Raw genomic sequence first — 22,908 nt, 5'->3', positions numbered from 1 at the left:
CTTAATGGTGAAAGGTAACGAATTGACGGGGAGGGTGAGCGATCAGAAACCCAGAGGGACCTGTGAGTAGGTCTCATGGAAAGAAGGAGCTTACAGGATGGAACCTACAAGATGTGACCTCACTTCCTTGCTGACAGATCCCCAACAGAACTTAGAATTCTGGTAACTAGGCACCCATATTATACACACAGCCCCATTTCCAGTTCATTTGGTGGGCGACACTCCGGAGAACAACATGTTCTCCTGCTGTGTCCTGATGTGCTGCCGACCTCCTCGTCGCAGGAGAGGCCAAAATGAGAGTCTTTCTCAAGAATATAGACATTGGTTCAACCCTCACCCTCGACGCCTCTGGCCCTTTGCCAGAAGGCACCCACAGGTAACACAGGGCCCAGGGCAGGCCCGTCCAGGCCAGGCCTCAGCTCTGCCCGTCAGGGCAGTGCCGAGCCCCTCCCCATGTGTATGGGGAAAACAGGAGATGAGGGGCCCTCCTTGGACAGGAGCAGGTTGGTCGTCAGGCGTTTGGAGCCTGGTAGGTATGTCAGGTTCACAGCCCAGACCATGCCTGGCAGGATGGGAAGGTAAGCGTTGAGGACACACTTTGTCTACTCAGATCTGAAACCCAAGACCTCATGTCATCTACCCAAGCTGTCATCTACCAGAGACCTCAACCTTCTCTGGCTGGAGGTCTATGCAGATGCTCCTATGTGGCAAATCTTGTTGGGGAAGCGGGGGGAAAGGAGAAGTTCTAATGGGGGTATCCTATTGTGGGGTCAACCAGACAGGCCACTGACACCTCTTGGCCCGGCTCTCGGGCACTCTCTTTGTAGAGCTCCACACAGTGGATCAAGCAGGAGCTGCTGGATGGATTCCATTTCTCCAACTTCGTTAAAGGACAGGTGCACCATGCCACCAACAACGGCCAGTGCTGGTCTGGAGTGAGACGGGGCACAGAAGGGTCTCCACAGACAGGAACTCCAGAAAACCAGGGTGGGCCGAAGACTCAAACACGAACATGGGGACTCCCTAAGCTCTGTCCTAGGACTTTCCCACTTTAGTAACTCACGGTCCTATCCCAAAGCAATCTAGCTGCCATCAGTCTCCAGTGACAACTTGGTTACAGGCAAAGTCCCTCTCAACTATCAGAGGAAGATCAGAGAAAATCCTTCTGTTTTTACTTTATACTATGCCAGATGTATCTCAGCATGTTGCCACAAGAATTGAGTATAATGGTAACAATAGCAACATACTCATACTGTTATCATTTTAACTGCCCACCCTAAGTGTATCTCGGGTAACAGGCAGCTCTGCTGCCCTGCCAGACCTCCTCCAGGACTTAAAATACAGAACTTTTACACAAACAAGGGTGGGGGGACACTGACTACAGCAACAGAAGGTGAAGCTACTCTACGCATTTGTCTTTAAAGTGCCATCTCACAGAACTCATCCCTGCAGGTCAATCAGGCAGGAGCTGTACCCTTGCATCTCACTGTAATATTCCTTAAGGGAGGCCATGTTCCACAGGGGTCAGCCTCTCAATGCTGGTGGAGCCTGTCATGATAAAATTCCCTTTCTAGGCAGCTGTTCTGCTGGGAGCATAATCCTATGTGTGTCCTAATAGGCTGGAGCAGTTTGCCCGGGCTGCCATAACATGCCACGCTGACTGATGGGCTTAACCACAGAAATCTGGTTCCTCACAATTCTGGAGACTGGAAGTCCAACGTCAAGCTGTCAGCCTGGGGTGGTTTCTCTGGGCCTCTCTCCTTGCCTTGGAGATGGCTGATTTCTATCTCGGTCAGCACAGGGTCTTCTCTTCAACGTCTCTGTGCGCTCACCACCTCTCCTTGTAAGAACCCTAGGCATATTAAATTAGGGGCCACACTAATGAACTCACTTCACCTGAATTACCTCTTGGAGAACTCTGTGTCCAGACACAGTCACATTCTGAGTCTTTGGGGTTGAGAATAGAAACGTTTACATTTGGGGGAGGGGACACAATTCAACCCATAAAATAGACAAATCCCCTGCGGAAGACACACACCCGGGAAAGGGATATCTGGGTGAAAGGATGTGCAGTCATCAAGTTTCAACATCTCTAGCCAGTTGACTGTCCAAAAGGGCTCCAGCTGGTCACACAGTCACCAGTAGCCTCTGAAGGTAGCTGCTTCTCTGAACGCAGCCTCCCCTGAATACTAAGATGCTTTAACGTTTTGCCAATCTGCTGTTCGTGTGGCAGAGAAAATCACCTTGTTTCATTTCCAGTTTCAAACATACATTTGCATAACCTTTCACGGCTTCAATACCTGCCTGCGTTTTCTCTTCCCCAGTTGTCTGGCAGATCCTGGGCCTTGGGATGTGCTCCCTCCCACCCTGGAGTTTTCCGGCATTTTCCCCTTGCCCAGGGCTGGGATGGCCATAGCTGTTTCTCCAGACTCACATTCATGTTGAAAGAACAAAAAACAATCCTATCCCTTTAAGTCAAAAGGTTCTTCTACTAGAGCGTCTTGTCCTGTGCCCTGCTGCTAAAATGAAGAGAGGACCAGGCCTCCCCAGGCCCTTCCCCTCCATATCAGAGGTGGAGCCTCAGGTGGCCTAGAGGGAATTTCATGCAGTCCTCCCTGTGGAAGGTGCTCCCTTCTGACCCAGGTGCTGTTCAGCAGCCATGTGAAATCCAAAAGCCTGTGTCTCTTCTCTACCATGAGGGTGATTTGTGAGGATTGCAGGGATGATGCTCTTCATGCAGGCTGCTGATCCACAGGGTGCCATTGCCCCACAGCTAACAAACACCATGACAATGCCTTAAAAGCAAGAATCATTTATCATTCTCCATCCTCACATGCAATTTTACTTTGAAAGCCTAGAACCCTTTTCACTATGGGTATCCAGGTTCTCCACATGCACAAATCCTTGAAGGGTTGATGCCTTTTTTTTTTTTTTTTTTTTTTTTTTTGAGACGGAGTCTCGCTCTGTCACCCAGGCTGGAGTGCAGTGGCCAGATTTCAGCTCACTGCAAGCTCCGCCTCCCGGGTTTACGCCATTCTTCTGCCTCAGCCTCCTGAGTAGCTGGGACTATAGGTGCTGCCACCTCGCCCGGTTAGTTTTTGGTTTTTTTTTTTTTTTGTATGTTTTAGTAGAGACGGGGTTTCACCGTGCTAGCCAGGATGGTCTCGATCTCCTGACCTTGTGATCCGCCGGTCTCGGCCTCCCAAAGTGCTGGGATTACAGGCTTGAGCCACCGAGCCCGGCCGGGTTGATGCTTCTTGGTGTGACTTCCAGATCCTGATCCTCTGGTGGTTCACGGTGTTACCACTGACTCCCATGTCCCTCCTTTTCCCCCTAGTATGAAAATGAGATCTGCAGGACACCAACTTTCCAGCCCAGCACAAGGGAGAAGCTGTTGGACTCCCTGGTTCCAGCCTTGATAACTAAACCCATCTCCTCCTATGCCACCTGCCTGGGCCCCTCCTGGGACTTTATCACCGTGCCACACTTTTTGGAACTCCTGGTTAGAAGGTGAGTGCCCATCCCCTCCAAGGCACAGAGGTGCCTCTGTCCCCTACTGGCTGTGTCTTGAAGATGCACCTCTCAGAGGCTCGGCTGGCTCCTCTGGAACAAGGAGTAGTGAGAAGATGAACCTCACAGGGTTCTTGTAGGGACTGAATGATCTAAGACACGGCAAAAAAAAGGAGTCCCTAGAGCCTAAAACTCTGGATATCTGCTGGAGGTGCTGTGATTCATGTTTATTACTTTTCTCTTCCCCCTCACTGAAGTAGCTCTCAGTATTCTGCCTTAATGGCCCATATCTCTCGCCGTTTGGAAAAGCACATAGAAAGCAAGTCTACGATGGAATTGGTAAAGGATGTCTGAGATTCTTTCTGGCTGATCTCCCTTTTTGATGCAGACAGAAGAGGGGTACCTGGGTGCTGAAAAAGCAAGCACAGGCCCACTCAGACATCTGGAGAGGCTCACTGGGGCTCTCCAATGGTTGGGGTTCACTCATTCAACACATACATACAAAACACCTCATTTGTGCATCGTTCTTCTTGTGGCTTGGCATAATTTCATAAACAAAGCAGATGACAATCCCTGGACTTGATTCTACTCAGAGAGGGCGCTCACAGGAGACAGAATAAACAGGTTGTATCTACAGAATGTTAGAGGGGAAACCCTCATGGCCTCCTCTACGTATGGTGGCATCCTCCCAGATTCTGACTAGAATGACAGAGCCCAGCAACAAGTATAAACTCGGTGGATTTAGGGTTCTGAAGGGCCTTTTCACCCACAAAACATGGGGGAAAAGATGTGGACTCTGGCTGGGGAGACACTAAAGGAGTCCTGGGGTTCATACTTCTAATTCCCACGAGAAGGCTGACATCTGGGGACTTCCTCCGCAAAAGGCATACAGTGAATTCTGTAAATGGAGACTTAGGTTCCCTGCAAAGCAGAGGAGAGGCTGTGTTCACAGCTGGCCACTGAGAGAACCATCCCCAGCACCGTGGCTTCCCAGCTGTCCCTGTCCTCCTCCACCCGACATCTGCCCTTACCCTCCTAACCCCAGGACCAGGGGAACCAGAGCTGGAGCTCTGATGAGCAACCTGCTTACAAATCAGCCTGAAGCTGCAGTCTTGAGTGCCCAGGTGCACAGTGCTGTGCTCCAGGGTCTTAGGAAGAGAATGTGAGTGGGACGCCGGGGCGCAAAAGGGTCTGTACAGCCCTGCTGCGTGGCCAGGTCTGCCCCTTCCAGGACAGCACTGATGGCTTGGGGTAGGGTGGGGCTGTCCTCTACACAGGCAGCAAGAGGCCAGGGACCCAGAACCACACAAGGGTGCCCTGGAGGGTTGTGTGGGAGAAGGCCAGGCCTCTGACTCAGCTGTCCACTCCATCACCAGCACCACCACCTCCATTTTGTTCACCTGGCCCCCTGAAAACACTTCAGTTTGCTATCAGCCCCCGCAACGGTCATCTTTCCGGATAAAGCTGGCCTTCAGGAACTTCGCCTGGCCTGGACTGGGCTTGGAGGACCACCAGGAACTTGTCCTAGGCCAGTTGGTGCTTCCAGAGCCCAACGAGGCCAAGTCAGATGGTGAGGAGGTTTGCAGTCTGGAAGACTTTCCAGGGGTGGTGGTTTGGGGCTACAACTCCCTTAAATTCCATCCGGTCATTTCTGTGCTTGGAAAGTCCAGTGAAAAGTGACTGGTGGGGTGACCTTTTCTCCTTTTCCAGATCCTGCTCCACTTCCTGGGCAACACCCATTAACAATGCTGGCCCTGGAGCCAGCACCACCACTGCTGGCGGACTTGGGGCCTGCTCTGGAGCCAGAGTCACGTGCAATCCTGGATGCACAAGGATATCTACATTCACCACCAGCACCAGCACCAGGGGAAGGGCCCTCTCCAGGGATACTGCTGGGGCCACAGTCAGCCCCAGAGTCCCCCTGTCCCTGTTCTGGGACTGTAAAGAACCAACACCATGAGGAGATGCCTGACATCACGACCTTCCCTCCCAGGCTGCTGGCAGAGCAGCTGACCCTCATGGATGTGGTGAGCAGCTGGGCTTTGCAGGCTGTGCCTCTGGCACCACCTGTCTCAGACCAGCCTCTCCCCGAGGGGCGGCCAATGGCCCGGGTCTAATTTCAGCCCCACTTCTTACCAACCATGGGATCTGGATGAGATTCTTCACCCACAAGCCTTCCCTGTCTGCATGGGGACAGCAGAGATGGGACATTGCCCGTGCCAGCTGCACAGAGTGACTGTGCAGACTGAATGACAGGGGATGGACAGAAAGCAGGACAGGGCAGGTGATCACTGAGGGGCAGGCAGGGCCATGGGTCACTCACCCAGCTGCTCAGGAGCCTCACGACCCTCAGTGCTTATTAGGTACTTGATGCATACTAGATTCTATGGCAGACACCCAAGCAGAGCCCATAGTTGCAGCTGCCACAAGGAAAGTGCACCGGCATGGAGAGAAGGAGAAGAGGGCTGACTGTGATGGGAGGAAGACAAGGTCTCAGGACGGACAGGCCTGAGCCACCTTTTAGTCCTTGGAGTGCAGATGGCTTGGGAGAAAATGTCACTCTCTCTTCCCACTCTCATTGGGTTCTGGGCCATGATGCATTCAGGGCCCTCGGTGGGCAGAAAATCAAACCCAGGGACTCCCACACTTCTGGAGCCCATTTTAAAGCTTTCTGAGCTCCAGCTCGGTTCCTGCCAGAGACCATGGATGACTGTGAGCTCAGTCCCTGCCTGGGACTATGGGTGACCCTGAGCTGGGGTGTGCTGTGTCCGTGACACTCTCATTCTCCCCCAAAGGATCTGTTCAAGAAGGTGGAGCTCTACGAATGTCTGGGCTCCATCTGGGGCCAACGAGCTAAGAAGGGGAACGAGCACGTGGCACCCACAGTTCGTGCCACCGTCGCACACTTCAACAGGCTCAAGAACTGTGTCACCACCTCCTGCCTCGGGGACCACAGCATGAGGGCCCAGGACAGGGCCAGGGTGGTGGAGCACTGGATCAAGGTGGCCAGGGTAAGCCATGGTTGGGCCTGAGGCTTCCCTCTTTGAAAAAGGGGAACTGGCTCTTCTCCTCCATGGGCTTTCAGGATTGGCTTCTGTATCTCTAGCCTGAGCCCTGCACATTCCCTAGGAGGTTGTTGCCGGAGGTTCACTGACCTTGACTCCCATGGCCCAGTGGTATTTGCTCACTTCTGACCTGGGTTCTTCCTTGGGTTGAACTAAAATCCTCCTAGATGAGTGACATTCACTCGGCCACAGGTGTGCCCTCCGAAGGGTTCCCGGGCGTCTGCTTCGTCCAGGAGGGGAGATCTCAGCAGAGGGGGCTGAGGCTGAAGTGGGCCAGGCTCCACCCATGGACCTCATAGCTCACTCTTCCCTCTTCAGGAGTGCCTAAGCCTCAACAACTTCTCCACGGTGCACGCCATCATCTCCGCACTGTGCAGCAACCCAATACATCGGCTACACAAGACATGGGCAGTGGTGTCCAGGTGAGGAGGACTCTCTCCATGGGAGCACCGGGTTGACCTAGGGACCTGTATGTCTCCCCACATGCCCTCAACGACTCTGAAAGGTTCTTGGAGTCCAGGGACACAAGGCAGGGATGGACTGGTGGGTGTGGTCACTAAGCTGCCCTGGACTTCTAGGCAAGGATTTCCAACTCGGGACTACGGTTTTTTAACCACCAGGAACAGACTAGAGCCAACTGGAGACTTTCAGGTGTTTGTATCCAGCAGTGGAACTGTGTCCAAATAAAAGCTAACTGTAAACACACAGTGGCTCACGTGAAGTGGAGACAGGGCCCAGGCGAGGAGCATGAAAACTCCCACCCTGTTCCTCTGGAGCCCTTGTCATCAGAGGACCCCACTGGAAACTCTCACCCAGGAAGTTGGGATTCTCTGGATTTTCAAACAAAAGGGATTGGATTGGAACTCACAAATCTCCCCAGTGTTTCCCAAATCTACCCTTCTTTCTTTCCTCTGTCTATAGCAAAAGCACAAAATATCTAAAACAACTCTGCAAAAAAGACACTGCAGTGAAGAGGGACCTGCTGATCAAGGTACAGTGGAGTCTTGGAGATGCTGGACAAGTGTTTAAGGGTCAGAGAAAAGAGTGAGTTTGGAAGGTCATTGGAGCTAGTGTGCAGTAGTTATTTTGTTTTGTTTTGACTTACCTACTAAAAGTGGACTTGAAAAATTCCCTCCATGCCTACCTTGGGCCAACAGGAAGAGAGGTGTGAGGGTCCATGGGCACGTGGGGGCACGGGGGCAGGAGGCCCTGGAAATGGGATGTGGCAATGGCTGCTGGGCTGCTGAGCAGGGGTGATGAGTTGCAGCATTAGCAGGGCTCTGGCTCCCATGCTGATCCATGCTGCTGGCATGGAGCTTCCGCCAGGCTGGGGGTGGTCATGGTAGGTGGGACTTACTTCCTTCCACAAACTGGCCGGCAATTCCTGAGAAAGCCAGGCCTCTGCTGCTGCTTCTGTCTGCAGCGCACCTCCATGGGCAGGGGGCATCTGCCCACACTGGGGGAGAGGGGGAACAACAGCAGAGGAAGTTCATGTGCCAGGGAGTCCAGTGGACCGCCCAGCTTTGGGTACCAATGGGCATACTCGGGACAGATGTATGTGTTTGCTGGGGCTCCCTGCTCTGCCCTTTGCAGACATCTGAAAACGGTCATGTCACAGGATTCTCACCAGTGAGCAGTGACACATGCTCATGACAAGTATCTGGGGGATCCATGCATTCCTAGGGGATCCTCCCTGACCAGATCGCAGAATCCTCCATGCAAATGAGAAGGCAACTTGTCACCCCACCCAGGATTCTGGAAAACCCTGCCATGTCAGTCAGAGATGGGGACACAGGAGGCCACATCCTGAGTAGAGGAAGAGAGAGTTCTGTGCATGGAAGTCCCCTGAGGGATCAATGGCGAGGCAAAATCTTTGGCATGGTCCAAATGCAGTTTGTGTGTCACAGACTCCAGCGGGGCTCAGATAGGCAGATGCCATTTAACCAGGTCTCCTAAAACGCCCTGTCCCTTTCCCATCATGACTGTGCCTGGTTGCAGACCTAGACACTCAAGAGACTCCAGAGAACACGACCCTGATGGGTGGTGGTGCTGAGATACTGGGTGAAGGCAGCCGAGACACAGCCTCCATGACGGGGAGGAGGCGCCCTCTCTTTTGGGTCCCTGGGGAGTCACTGCCCGCTCTGGGCCTCTGTTTGTTCTTCTGGAAACTGAAGGGATGCTGAGCCTGTAGTGCAGCCCTCACAGGATAGAAACGAGGTTCAAGAAAAGAAAGCAATTTGAGGGTGCTCATGCCTGGTTCTTCCTCAGAGGGATGAGGATGAGAACAATGGCAACAGGAATAGGAAACAGTACTCAGGAGGCCCTGTGAGGTAGCTGTGGTTTTCATCGCTCTTTACAGAAGAGGAAACAGTCTCAGGCAGGCCCAGCTGCCTGACTGGGTGACATACACAGGAGTGTGGAGCTGGGCCAGTGGTATCAGCACCGTGCCAGGCGACTCACGCCAGTCCCTGGGGATCCAAGTGTGGGGTGGCTGGAGTGTAACTTGGGGAGGGGAGGAGAGCCTCACTGTCCCTGTCCCTGACACCTGGCAGGCGGGGAGCTTTAAGGTGGCCACCCAGGAGAGGAACCCCCAGAGAGACCAGATGAGATTGCAGAGGCAAAAGAAGGTGAGCGAGCCTTATTCATGGAGGGGCCGCAGGGGATCACAGGACAGGGCTCCCTTCCCCACCAGCTGGAGGCCTCCATATCAAGACAGTGGGGGCTTCCACCCAGCCCTGTCCTCCTGTGGACACTGGGCCTGGAAAATCTCCATTCAAGAGACCAGAGCAAGGGTATGGGAAAGCTGGACTCAGAGTGGATGTGGGGAAGGGTAAGGTTGGGACCACATGCCCCTGTGAATTGTTAAAATCCCACCATAGAGTGGGATTTTAATAACTAGGAGTGCTTCCTAGACTTGGAGGTAATCTGGGATAGAGGAGGCAGAGAATAGGGAAAGGCAGCTGAGGGTCTCTGGTTGCTCCATCTGGGAGACCTAGGGAAGGGGGTTCTGGAAGACAGGGGCTGATGGGATTTCATGGGACAGGACAGTGGGCAGCCATATGATGGACAATACTCATCACCACTTCCCCAACCCTCCTTGGCACAGGGAGTGGTCTCCTTCCTGGGGGATTTTCTGACTGTGTTACAGAGGTTGGATTCGGCCATCCCGGATGATCTGGATGTGAGTGAGCCTGGGGCAGGTTGGTTGGGAACCAGGAACCTGAGACTTGGGAGGAGAGGGGCCTGGACTGAGCCCTTAGATCTCAGCCCTTGGCAAACCTGCTCTCCTAAGATCCTCACAGCTGCTCCTGTGGGTGGGGGTGTCAGGCCCATCTCATCACCTCTGTGAGATGGAGGCTCCACGGCAGCCACCAGTCCCTATCCCTGAGTGGTGAAGCTGCAGAGCTGCCTGACTGCAACGCTGCTGAGGTGTGGGCTGAACTGGACTCAGCGACTCCCTAGGGTAACCCGTAATTGGAGAGTGAAATTGAGCCTCTCCAAGGGCAGGCAGTTCCAAGGTCACTGAGTGCTTTTTTTCTGTAACAGACCTCAGTTTCCCTGTCATCAGACAGGGTTGGGGCAGAGTGTCCCTGAGCCTCAGCTCCCATGCTCCCTGCTCTAGAGCATGGAGTCTGAGGCATATTCAAATCCTGTCAAGTGCACATCCCCTGACCCTGGTGGCCCTGGCAGTAATGCAGCATGGGAAGGGTGGGGTGGGGCTGGTTGAGGGCCAGGGACCTTTCTGATGGACTCTGTCTGCCTTCCAGGGCAACAGCAACAAGAGGAGGAAGGTGAGCAGCTGGGACATTCACATTAGAGGAGGGTGGGGATGTGGACCTCACAGTCCACCCTGGGCAGGACACTCCCTGGCTCCGTCCTCTACATCTTAGAAAGTTACTGGGAGGGTTTGACACACACAGCAGGAAGAGATCTATCCTCATGTAGAAATTGGGAAAGGCACTGGATCAAAGACCAATTTCTGCAGGAGGGGATGTTTACATCCAACTCTGAGAGCAGGCTGGGGACTACATAGGGCCCCTTCAGAAAACTGCCCTAGGGACCAGCCCCTTCTCCCTGCCTACCAAAGCCCCCCCCTCAGCATCTTCCCCCCAGGCCCTGTCAGCAACCTCTCGTCTGTCTCTAGGAGGTCCGAGTTCTGCAGGAAATGCAGCTGCTCCAAGTGGCTGCCATGAATTACAGACTTCAGCCTTTGGATAAATTTGTCACCTATTTCCCAAGAATGGAGCAGCTCAGTGACAAGGAGAGGTGAGGGCCTAGCGGATGGGCAGAGGGTGGGAGAAGGCTCTCCATTTTATTTTAACAAGGTTTGGCTCTGTTGCCCAGGCTGCACTGCAGTGTCACCATCTTTGCTCAATGCAATGTCTGCCTCCTGGGCTCAAGGCCTTCCTCAGCCTCTCAAGCAGCTGGGACTGCTGCGGTACACCATGTCCCAGGACACGGTACAGCCTGTGCAGACACCATGTCCTGCTGTTCTGCTGCTGTTGTTCTGGTACAGATGGGGTTTCACGATGTTATCCAGGCTGGTCTCAAATTCCTGGCCTCAAACAATCCACCCCACTCAGCCTCCCACAGTATTGACATTACAGGTGTCAGCCACCCCACGTGGCCTAGAGGAGGCTCTCCTGTGGCCAGCTACAGAGAGCCTATGACCATGACTCCATGACCAGCATCAAGCCCTGTTGCATGGGGACCACTGGGGACCCAGGATTCCAGCTGGGCAGTCACTGAGTGGGGACTTGATGCGTGGCTCATGGTGGCCTCACAGCTACCTCTCTCTCCTGCAGCTACAAGCTGTCCTGCCAGCTGGAGCCCGAATTCCAGTAGGCTGGCAACATCCTGCAGTGGCTGGGACCCCACCAGGATGCTGCCCAGAACACCGGCTCTGCACCATCCTTCACCCCAGACCGTGACACCAGGGAACCACATCTAGGTGGCTGGCAGCTCAGCTGCATCTGGCCCCTGCTCCTCAACACAAGCTGCTCCTGCTGGCCCGGATCAGGCCATGGGACTTTTGCGAGTCAGGGGGAGATCATTTTATGGTTATTTTCTTTAGTGTATACGTAAGGGTTTTTTTCTTAACTTTCATTAAAATAAAATTTTAAAACACTATTCAAAATGTTCTATAGTTGTTGGCATGAGAAAAGTTCAGCCAGTGCAGTAACTGTATACCAGTCTTCAGGATTCATAGTCTAGTATGTCAAATTGAGGCTATGGCTAAACAAGTCATAGAACAGCGTTCACATTACACATGCCAAACATTTCATGTTTTCCCTTTTTATTCAAATTGATTATTGTTAACTCTGTTTAAGGAAAACAAAAAAACCCAAAAACCCTTAAAAACCATAATATGTCACCCAATCTACCACACTTGTTCTACTGACCAGCTACTCTCAAACTTAAATTCTAGTTAAATTCAACTTCCACTGGGGTACTCTACTTTCTTAAGGTTTGAATATTTAATGAATCACTTAAATATTTACTGACAGGCTGGAGATGGGAGGTATTTAAGCAAGCAGTAGGGCTGGCCTTCTGCAGAAGTCCTGGGCTGAAGAGAGCTGGCCATCAGTCTCCACAAAATACAGATAAACTTTTTCCACTATGGATCTTCCCAGACTTTCTGACACTTCTCCCCTAAGTGAGCATCAAGGAAGGAGAGAATCATTTGAACCCAGTATCAAAAGGATGTCCCAGAGCTTAATTTGAACACAAACCCCATTGTGCCATATCAGACAAAAACAAGACAAAGAAGTCAACATTTCAGGGTCTGCAATATCATACCTCTAAATCAACACCAAATAAACACCTAAACCCAATCCTGGAGCCGCAAAGCTCCTGTAAGAAAAGTGAGAGTCTGTATCTCAGCAAAACTTGTATCTCTGCATGCAGTTTACAAAAAGGAAAGAAAACAAAAGCAAAAATTATCTATGGCAAGAAATCTTTGACCATGTAATTGATTTGGCAATACTTTTTCTTATTTTTTGTTCTTTTTGGATGGAACAATAAAATCACTGCTAACAAATGTGAATACAAACACATGAGACTATACATCATTTTAGAGCTACCACATGGGGAAGAGAAACAATGAACTATTAAAAAGAAGGCATCCTACAGATTGAAAGAAAGTTCAGCAGAATCACATCTGTGAAAGTGGTTGTTAATCTAACATATGAGAAACTAACACTACTCTAACTGGGAAAATGAACAAAACCAAATACCCAAGCTAAAACTGGGCAAAGAACCTGAACAGGCACATCTGAAAAGAAAACACGAAATTCAATGACAGGTCAAAGAGAAGCTGCTCAACTTCACTAATCCTCACACAAATGTCTAAGTACAAACCACACTCAAATACCTCTCACTTTAATTAGAATGAAACTTACCAAAAACAAAACAAAACAAAACAAAACACAACCCATACGTTCACAGGCAGAGGCCAACGTAGAAATGCAGAAAAAGACACTTTCATACACTTTTTCTGGGAATGTACATTATTATACACACGAAGCAAAGCAGTTGAAGGTGCCTTAAATAACATTTGACGTTACAACTACCCATTCACCTAGCAATCCCACCGCCAGTTATACACAGAAAGCACATGGAATCTGTTATGTTGAAGAGATATCGGCCTTCCTATGGCGACTGAAGCACTATGCACAATAGCGAAGGTATCCAATCAACCTACCTGTTCATGCACAGATGAAGGGATAAAGAAACTGCAGTACACAATGGAATCCTCTTCGGCCATAGAAATTCACGAAACCATGTCATCTGCAGCAACATGCAGAAACCTGGAGGACATGACCTTCAATGAAACGAGTCAGGCAGAGAAAGCCAAACACGGCATGATTTCATGCATGTGAGAATGAAATCAGCTTTCTCTCTAAATGACTTTATCTCCTAGATATAGAAAGTTCCACAGTGGTGAAGGGAGGCTGTGGGATGAGGAATCCCAGCAGGAACTGGGAAGTGGATACAATGTTACACTCAGATGACAGGAATAAATTCAGCTGTTCTACTCCACAGCAGGGTGTCTAGACTTAACAGTATCCCACCATATTTTCAAAAAAAGGCTGAAAAGAAGGACTCTGAATATTGCAACCACAGAGAGCTAATGAATAATAACTACACAAGGTAACAGAGACAGTTAATGCCTTGCTTTCATCATTACACAAGGTATATATGCATAGATCAAAATGTCCCACTCTACTCTTTAATTGTATACTTTTACTATAGAACAAATTGTTCTTAAGGACATAGAAAGAAACAATGCTGAAGTTCATGTGAGACCAGGAAATGCCCTGTATTTCCAAAGCAATTCTGAGAAATCCAAATTACACTGGATGCATCACACTCTGATTTGAAATTTCACTCAAACTCTAGGGACCTGCTTCCACATGGATGAGTGGAAGAGAACAGAGAACTGGCATAATAAACTCACACACTTCATACCACCTGATTCTGGATGAAATATACAATAAGTAATGGGAAAAGAACTCCCGATATCTTCTGCATACGGCGAGCCTCTACTTCTCACCATGTACCAAAGTTCACTCAGATGAATGAAGGATATAAATGGAAGACCTCAAAGTACAAAAAGCCTACAAGAGACCCCAGGAAATACCCTTCGACATCAGCTTTGACAAAGCATTTATACGTCTAAGACCCCACATGACCCTGCAACAAAAGCAATAATCGACATGTGGGACCTAATACACTAAAGAGCCACCACACAACACAAGAAATTACCAACAGAGTAGACAGACGACATACAGGATGAGAGAAAATGTTCCCAAAGTATGCACCTGACCAAGGTTCTAATGTCCAGAATCTACCTTAAAGACCTCACACAAATCAATTAGCAAAACTCCCCAAATAATTAATAGGCAATGGATGTAAGCACACACTTCTTGAAAGATGATATACAAGCAACCCAAAATTTGAAAATATGTTGAACCTAATTATCGGAGAAATACAAATCAAAAGCACAATGCGATATATCGCACCCTAGTCAGAATAGCGATTACACAGTTAAGAAAATAAAAACGACACTGGCGAGGCAGCAGAGAAAGGGGACACAGGTCCGCTTATGGTGAAAATGCAAAGTAGTTCAGACACCACGGAAAGCATTTCAGAGATTGCTCAAAGAACTTAAACCACAACTACCATCTGACACAGGAAGCCCACCACTGGGGTATACACAAAGGAAAATAAATCCTTTTGTCCAAAACATACATGCACACAAATGGTCTTGGCGGCACTATTAACAATGGTAAATACGTGAAATCAACCTAGGCACCCATGAACAGTGGATCAGAAAGGGAAAATTTGGTACAGATATACCATGAAAAACTAGGCAGCCGTTAAAAAAAAAAAAAAAAAAAAAGAAATCACATCCTTGGCAGCAACATGAAAGGAGCTGGAGGCCATTATCTAAAGGCAAAGAAGGAAAACACAGAACACCAAATACCACATGTTCTCACTTCTAAGGTGGAGCTAACACTGAATACACCCGACCGTAAAAGTGAAAACAACAGACACTCATGAATGATGACTAGCAGATGAAAAAGGAAGAAGGGACGAGGTATGGGCTAAAGATCTACCCGATGGGTATAACCACTCCCGGCGTGATAAGGTCTCTGGGACCCCAGTCTCAGTGTCATGCAATATACCAAAGGCAGTAAGTAATCTGCCTTTGTACCCTTTAGTCTATAATAAATGTAGAAATTAGTTAAAAAATACAAACTTAAAACCTAAAATAATGAATGAAAAACACAAACTTTTATAATTATCGGAACAATCATTTATTGGCATAAACTAAGAAAGTGGACAGTATGAGTAAACCAAATAACCCCCAATTTACATATAGTGAACACATTTTTCAAAAGAACACCAAAGAGACACAACGGGCAAAAGAGAGCTTGTTCAATAAATGATTTTGAGTAGACTGAATATTCACAAACAAAACGCTAAACTAGGACCCTTGTGTCATGCAACACAAAAATCAATGCAAAATACGTTAAAGGCCTAAAAATTCTGAAACCACAAAACTCCTACAAGAAAACATAAGAAGCACATGTATTTTCAGAAAGAAATCCATGCACATAGGCTGCTAAAGGTGTTTTTTAAAAATTGAAACAAAGGAAGCACTCTTAAGAAAACACCCATAGACAATGTAATGGGTTGGCATTTTCACTAAAAAGCTGAGCGCCCGCTTCCACAGAACAGTGGAACAGATTAGAAGACCCAGATAAAATGTGCACACCTGAAATCATCATACTTGAAAAAAAATCAACAAAAATAAGCAATGGAGAAAGGACTCCCTACCACTAAGTGGTGTTGGGATCAGTGGCTACCTAGATGCAGAAGAAATAACACTGGGCCCATGTCTCACCATGTACAAAAAGCAACTCAAATTGAATCAAAGATTGAAATGCAAAATCCTGGGCTGGGCGCAGTGGCTCATGCCTTGAATCCAAGCACTCTGGGAGGCCAAAGCGAGCAGATGACTTGAGGTTGGGGAGTTCGAGACCAGCCTGGCCGACATGGTGAAACCGTGTCTCTACTAAAAAAGCAAAACTTAGCCGGGCATGGTGGTGTGTGCCTGTACTCCCAACTACTCGGGAGACTGAGGCAGAAGAATCACTTGACCCCGGAAGGTAGAGGGTGCAGTGAGCCAAGATTGCTCCATTGCATTCCAGCCTGTATGATACAGCGAGACTCAGTCTGTAAATAAATACATAAATACATAAAAATCCAAGACCTGAAACTATAAAAAAATCCTGCACAAGAATCTAGCAAATACCCTTCTCGACAGAGGCTTTGGCAAAGCATTTGTATGTCAAGTCCCCAAAAGCAATGGCAAAAAAAGCAATTACTGATAAGTGGGACCTAATACACAAAAGAGCTGCTGTACAAGAAACAACCACAGAGCCAACATACAGCCTATAGAATGAGGGAACATATTCCCCAACTATGCATCTGAAAAACGTCTAATATCCAGGATTTATCGTAAAGACCTTAAACAAATAAAACCAGGAAAAAAAAATCCAACTTATAAATGGGCAAGGGACATGAACACACACTTAAAAGAAGCTGTACCAGTAACCAATGAGAATGAAAACATGCTGGATCTCACTAATTATCAGAGAAATGCAAATCAGAAACATACTGAGATACCATCTCACACTGGTCAGAATGGCAATTATGACACACAGTCCACAATAACAGAGGCTGGTGGGGCACATGAGCAAAGAAATGCAGGTCCACTGTAGGGGGAAATGCAAACTAGTTCAGACACCCTGGAGAGCAGTGTGGACATTTCTCAAAGAAATTAAGAGAGAACTACCATCCAGCACTGGAATCACACTCCTAAGGATCTACCGGAAGGAAAATCCTTCCATCCAAAACACACATGCACTCCCATGTTCACGGCAGTACTACTCACAATGGTAAAGACATGGAATCAGCCTCGGTGCCCATCAGCAGTGGATCAGAGAAAGGAAATGTGGTACATACACACCACAGAACACTACACAGCCATAAAAACAAATCCATGCCCTTACCAGAAACCTGGACAGAGCCGTACGCCATTATGCCAAAAGGCAAGAACAGAAAACCACAATTTTCAAAACAGCTACAAAGTTCAGTTGTGAATATTCTCTCCACAGAGAAATCATAAGTCTGGAGCTCACAGAGGTGCCAGACACTGCAACTTCATTATGATGCTATGTTTACACAGACCAAATTGTCCCTTCCACCCGCTGGTTATACACACATACTCTATAGCAATGAAACTGTTGTCCCATTTTGGTAGCATTCATTCTCACCAGAGAGAGATGCTTTCTGAGTGTGGTTTTGATTGACTTCTCATGAGGATCAGTAATGTTGAGTCAGAATCTTTTACCTGTGCATCCATCTCAGGTCTTCAGGTCCTTTGCCCAGTCTTACATGTCAAATTGAAACAAGTTCACAATAACTTGGCAAACATCACTAACCACAAGCAAAATGTAAATCAAAACCACATTTAGATACCATCTCATTCTAATTGGAATGAGTATTAAAATAAAGAGAAAAAAAAAATCAAAAGAAAGGGAAATGTTGGTGTATTTCCAGAGACAGAGAGAGACACTCTTCTCCACAGTTCGTGAGAAGGTAAACTAGCACACACGCTACAGAAACCACTTGGAGGTTCCTCCAAACCTTAAAAGACTCCAGCTACCATTTCAACCATCAATTCTACTACTAGGAATACACTCAAAGCCATTGAAATCAGGACACCAAAGATAGATCTACCCACCCATGTGGATTCCAGCACTGTTCCCAAGAGCCAGTGTAAGCATCAACCTACCTGGTTATCCACAGACAAAGGGAGAAAGAAGCTGCTCCACATGTACACACCGGGATACTCTTCACACAGAAAACCACAATGAAATCCTATCGTGGGGAACCACACGGTTGCACCTGGAGGAGTTATGGTAAATTAAATGAGCGATGGGGAGAGAAACAAACTTTAAGTCATCTCACACATGCAGAATCTGAGAAACTATCTCAAAGACCTGATGAGCACAATATTAGTTTGTAGAGATAGGGGGAAAAGTGGGGTAATGGGCAGGGACTGTAACGGGGAAAATGAGAGGAAGAAAAGTCTGTTTTTCTACTCCAGTGCAGGGTGACCAGGGTTAACAGTATCGGCACATCACTTTCAAAGCAGCTTGACAGGAGAATACTGAAGGTTCTCACCGTAAAAGAATAAACAATGGGAAAAGGTAACAGAAACGCTAAGGACCCCGATTTCATCATTCCACAATGTATGCATCGACCATAACGCCCCACTTTATCCTCCCATTGTATTGTTCCTTTACTAGGCAACACATTTGTTGAAAGAAATAGAAACAGGTGATGCTAATATTCATGTGGGAACATGAAGCGCCCTGAGTTTCATCCTCTGCAATCCTGAGACATCCAGACTACATCGGACACATCACACTTCCTGATTTCAAATTTCACGGAAAAGCTAGGGACCTGCTTCCACACAGAGCAGTGGAACACAACGGAGGACCAAGAAGTAAAACCACACGCTAAAAACTATCTGATCTAACATAGGATCCACCAAAGTAAGCAAAGGCAAAAGGACACCCTATTCAATCAACAGTGCTGAAATAAGTGGCTAGCCATGTGCAGAAGAATAACACTATGCTCCTACCTCTCACCAGACACAAACAGGAACTCAAGATGAATGGAAGATTTAAATGGAAAAACTCAAACTATTAAAATCTAATGAGAAAACTTGTGAAATATCCTTCTCCACATAGGCTTTGGCAAAGAATTTAGATGGCTAAGTCCTGAAGAGTAACGGCAACAAAAACAGAAATTGGCAAGTCAGACCGAATACCTGAATGAGCTGCTGCACAGCAAAAGAAATTACCAACAGAATACAGTGTACAGAATGGGAGAACAAGGTCCCAAACTGTGCATCTGAACAACGTCTAATATTCAGAATCTACAAGGCCCTTCAACAAGTCAAGAAGGGAATATCCCATTAATAAACGGGCAAGAAACGTGAACACACACTTTGCAAAACTCAATGTACAAGCAACCAACAAATAGGAAAACACGCTCAAACTCACTACCAGAGAGCTGCCAATCAAAAGCATGACAAGATGCCATCACACGGAGGTCACAATGCTGAGGACTACACAGACAAGGAACATATGCTGGCGAGGCAGCCAAGGAAATGAAACGCTGGTACGCTTTTGGGGGAGGGGAGGGGATGAAAACTAGTACAGACACCGTTGAAAGCAGATCGGGGACTTCTCAAAGAGCTGAAAACAGACCTACCATCTCACCCAGAAAGCCGTCTCGTGTGCATCTACCCAAAGGAAAATCAATCCTTCTATCCGAAAGACACAGACACTCATATGTTCATGGCAGTATTATTCACAATGTCAAAGACATGGAATCTACCTAGCCATCAACAGTGCATGAGAGACCGGCACAGCGGCTCACACCTGTAATTCTAGCACTTTGGGAAGCCGAGGGAGGTGGATCGCTTCAGTTGAGAATTTGAGACCAGCCTGGGCAAAATAGTGAAATCCTATCTCTACAATAATAAAAAAGTTAGCAGGATGTGGTGGCGGGCACCTGTAGTCCTATCTAATCTGGAGGCTCGGATGGGAGAATCACCTGAGAACAGAAGGTGGAAACTGCAGGCCAGTGTCATAAGTGAACTAAGACCCAAACAGAAAACCAAACGCCACATGTTCTCACTTATAAATGGGAGTTAAACTTTGAATGGACTCAAACATAAAGGAGAGAACAACAGACACCTGGAATGACCACCAGACCAATCAAAAAACAGAGAGGGAGCATGCGCTGAAGACCCACCCTGTGGGCCGTCTGCTCACTGCCTGGGTTACGGGGTTCTTGGGACCTCAAGTTTCAATGTCATGCAATCAACAGATGTAACTAACTTGTATATATGCCTTTTAAACTACAATAAGAGTAAAAAGCATTAAAAGAAAAATCCGGCCGGGCGCAGTGGCTCAAGCCTGTAATTGCAGCACTTTGGGAGGCCAAGACGGGCGGATCACGAGGTCAGGAGATCGAGACCATCCTGGCTAACACGGTGAAACCCCGTCTCTACTAAAAAATACAAAAAACTAGCCAGGCGAGGTGGCGGGCGCCTGTAGTCCCAGCTACTCGGGAGGCTGAGGCAGGAGAATGGCGTAAACCCAGGAGGTGGAGTTTGCAGTGAGCTGAGATCCAGCCACTGCAGTCCAGCCCGGGCGACAGAGCAAGACTCCGCCTCAAAAAAAAAAAAAAAAAAAAAACGAAAAAGGAAAGAAAAATCTAAGGTTAGAACCAAAGAAAATAACGCATGAAAAAACAATCTGTAGTTATCCAAAAAATCCATGACTGTCACAAACACAAAACGAGAACCTAAGTGACAGAATGAGGCAGACAAATACTCTATCCAACATGATATGTGGGGAACACATTTTCCAAAACCCCAAAAAGATATAATGTGAAAGGGAGAGTCTGGTTCAATTATTGATTTTGAGAAAACTGAATATCCACAGGAAAAACACTGAAATACGACCCTTACAATGCACGATACACAAAATCAACACAAAATGAATTAAAGACCTAAACTCAGTCTTGAAACTGTAAAGGTCCTATAAGAAAACAGAGTGGGTGTATATTTTAGGAAACCCTGTATCTATGCAAACAGGCTGCAAAAGGTAAAAAAGCATCATAACACTAAAAAAAAAAACAAAAACAAAAGTAGAGAAACTACACCCATAGACAATGCAAGGCTTGGCTCCGTGTGTGTGTGTGTGTTTCGTGGAAACGCGGTGTTGAACACAAAAATCACTGCTAACATATGTAACTATAACCATATGAGACTAGGGACACTTTACAAATTCTACAGGGAAAAGGAAACAGTGAAACAAAAAAAAGGAACCCTAAAGACTGGGAGAAACGATAAAAAATCCTAACCCTGAAAGAGGTTGTTATCTAACACGTACAATAAACTGATATGACTAAGTGAAAAACAACAACAACAACAAATATCCAAGATAAAAGGATCTAAATAGACCTGAGTGAAAAGAAGGCAGGAAATTGACTCACAGGTGACAGTTCCTCAATATCACTAATTCTCACAAAAACGTGAATCAAAACCATACTCAGTTACCATCTAATTCCACCTAGAATGAGTATTACAAAAGACAAAACTCAAAAGACTTGCAGGAGAAAAAAATCTTCTACACTCTTTATGCAATGAAAATCACTGTACACACTACAAAAACTTTTGGAAGTTCCTTAAAAAAGCAAAAGGTAGGCCGGGCACAGTGGCTCACACCTGTCATCTCAGCACTTTGGGAGGCCGAGAAAGGTGGATCACCTGAGGTCAGGAGTTCGAGACCAGCCTAACCAATATAGTGAAATCCCATCTGTACTAAAAATACAAAAATTGGCTAGGCGTGGTGGTAGGTGCCTGTATTCCCAGCCACTCGGGAGGCTGAAGTGGGAGAATCGCTTGAATGCAGGAAGCGGAGCTTGCATTGAGCTGAAATCGCGCCACAGGACTCCAGCTTAGGTGACAAGAGCAAGACTCCATCTTTTTTTTTTTTTTAAAAAAAAAAAAGAAGGTAAAAGTACAACTGCCACTCCAGCTAACAATCCCACCACTGGGTACACGTTTAGAGAAAATGAAATCCCTGTGTTATCTGCCTTTTCATGTGTCCTGAAGCCCTAGTCACAATAGCCAAGATGCGGAATCAACTTACCTGTCTATCCACAGATGAAGGGATAAAGGAACCACAGTACATGTACACAAGGAAACACACATCAGCTGTAACACTTCAGGAAATCATGTCATCTGCAACCACTTGGAGAAACCTGGAAGACAATTAGGTGAAATGAAACGAGTCTGCCAGGGAGAGACCCACACTGCATGACATCAGGCATATGGAATCCACAAAACATTGTCTCCCAGAAGCAGAACTTCCAGCAGGGGTCACTAGAGGCTGGGGAGAGCAGGAAGCCTGGGCAGGGATTGGTATCGGGTACAGAGTGACGCTCAGATACGAGGAATCCATTCTGGTGTTCTATTGCACAGCAGGCTGACTAGGTGACTAGGGTCAAGAGAATCTAGAAAAATTTTTGAAAAATCAGCTGGAAAATACGGTTCTGAGTATTCTCTCAACAGAGAAAAAATAATGATGGAAGATCACAGACATGCCAGATACAGTGATTTCATCATGATGCTACATACAGATATCTCAAAATGTCCTTTGCACCTTGGATTGTGTGTGTGTGGGTATAATGTATACTCTATAGAAACAAACTGCCATCAAATGTTGGTAGTATTCATTCTAACCAGAATGAGATGAAATCTGAGTGTGTTTTTCACTTACGCTTTTGTGTGCATCAGCAATGGTGGGAATCTTCTCTTTGACCTGTGCATAAATCTCATGTCTTCAGGTCCTCCACCCAGTCCTACATAAATTAAAAACAAATTCACAATAACTTATCAAGTACCATTTACACACACACAAAAATCAAACACACACTCAGATTCCATCTCACTCTACATGCAATGGATACTATAAGAAAACAATTGAAAAATATTAAAAGACAAAAAAATCATAGATTTTCAGAGAAGGAACTTGTCTCCACAGCTGGTGGGATATGGTAAACTAGTAGGCACACTAAAGAAACCACTTGGATGTTCCTTGAAATCGTAAAACTACAACTACCGTTTTATGTAGCAATTCTATTACCAGGTATATACACAGAGCACAGGATC

General features: G+C 47.3%; 1 protein-coding gene and 1 long non-coding RNA gene across 2 annotated transcripts; one reads left to right on the top strand and one right to left on the bottom strand.

The window, feature by feature from the left end:
- Nucleotides 1-235: 235 nt before the first annotated feature.
- Nucleotides 236-11,482, top strand: LOC140709202 (ral-GDS-related protein-like). The gene is given in 14 exon segments (XM_073007131.1): nucleotides 236-376; nucleotides 828-971; nucleotides 973-987; nucleotides 3,338-3,510; nucleotides 4,887-5,080; nucleotides 5,221-5,537; nucleotides 6,306-6,521; nucleotides 6,894-6,997; nucleotides 7,497-7,566; nucleotides 9,128-9,202; nucleotides 9,682-9,756; nucleotides 10,343-10,366; nucleotides 10,720-10,841; nucleotides 11,381-11,482. Coding segments are annotated over 14 exon segments (1,710 nt in total). The 3' UTR covers nucleotides 11,421-11,482.
- A 6,474-nt stretch (nucleotides 11,483-17,956) lies between these two features.
- LOC140709201 (uncharacterized) lies at nucleotides 17,957-22,603 on the bottom strand. Its single transcript, XR_012089604.1, has 3 exons — nucleotides 22,517-22,603; nucleotides 21,887-21,998; nucleotides 17,957-18,056 (listed from the first exon to the last, which is right to left on the bottom strand). It is a non-coding gene; the product is annotated as an uncharacterized lncRNA (long non-coding RNA).
- Between the last annotated feature and the right edge of the window lie 305 nt (nucleotides 22,604-22,908).

The sequence above is a fragment of the Chlorocebus sabaeus genome, chromosome 19 (genome assembly GCF_047675955.1).
Source record: "Chlorocebus sabaeus isolate Y175 chromosome 19, mChlSab1.0.hap1, whole genome shotgun sequence".
NCBI lineage: Eukaryota > Metazoa > Chordata > Mammalia > Primates > Cercopithecidae > Chlorocebus > Chlorocebus sabaeus.
This window is presented reverse-complemented; position numbering and strand designations above follow the sequence as displayed.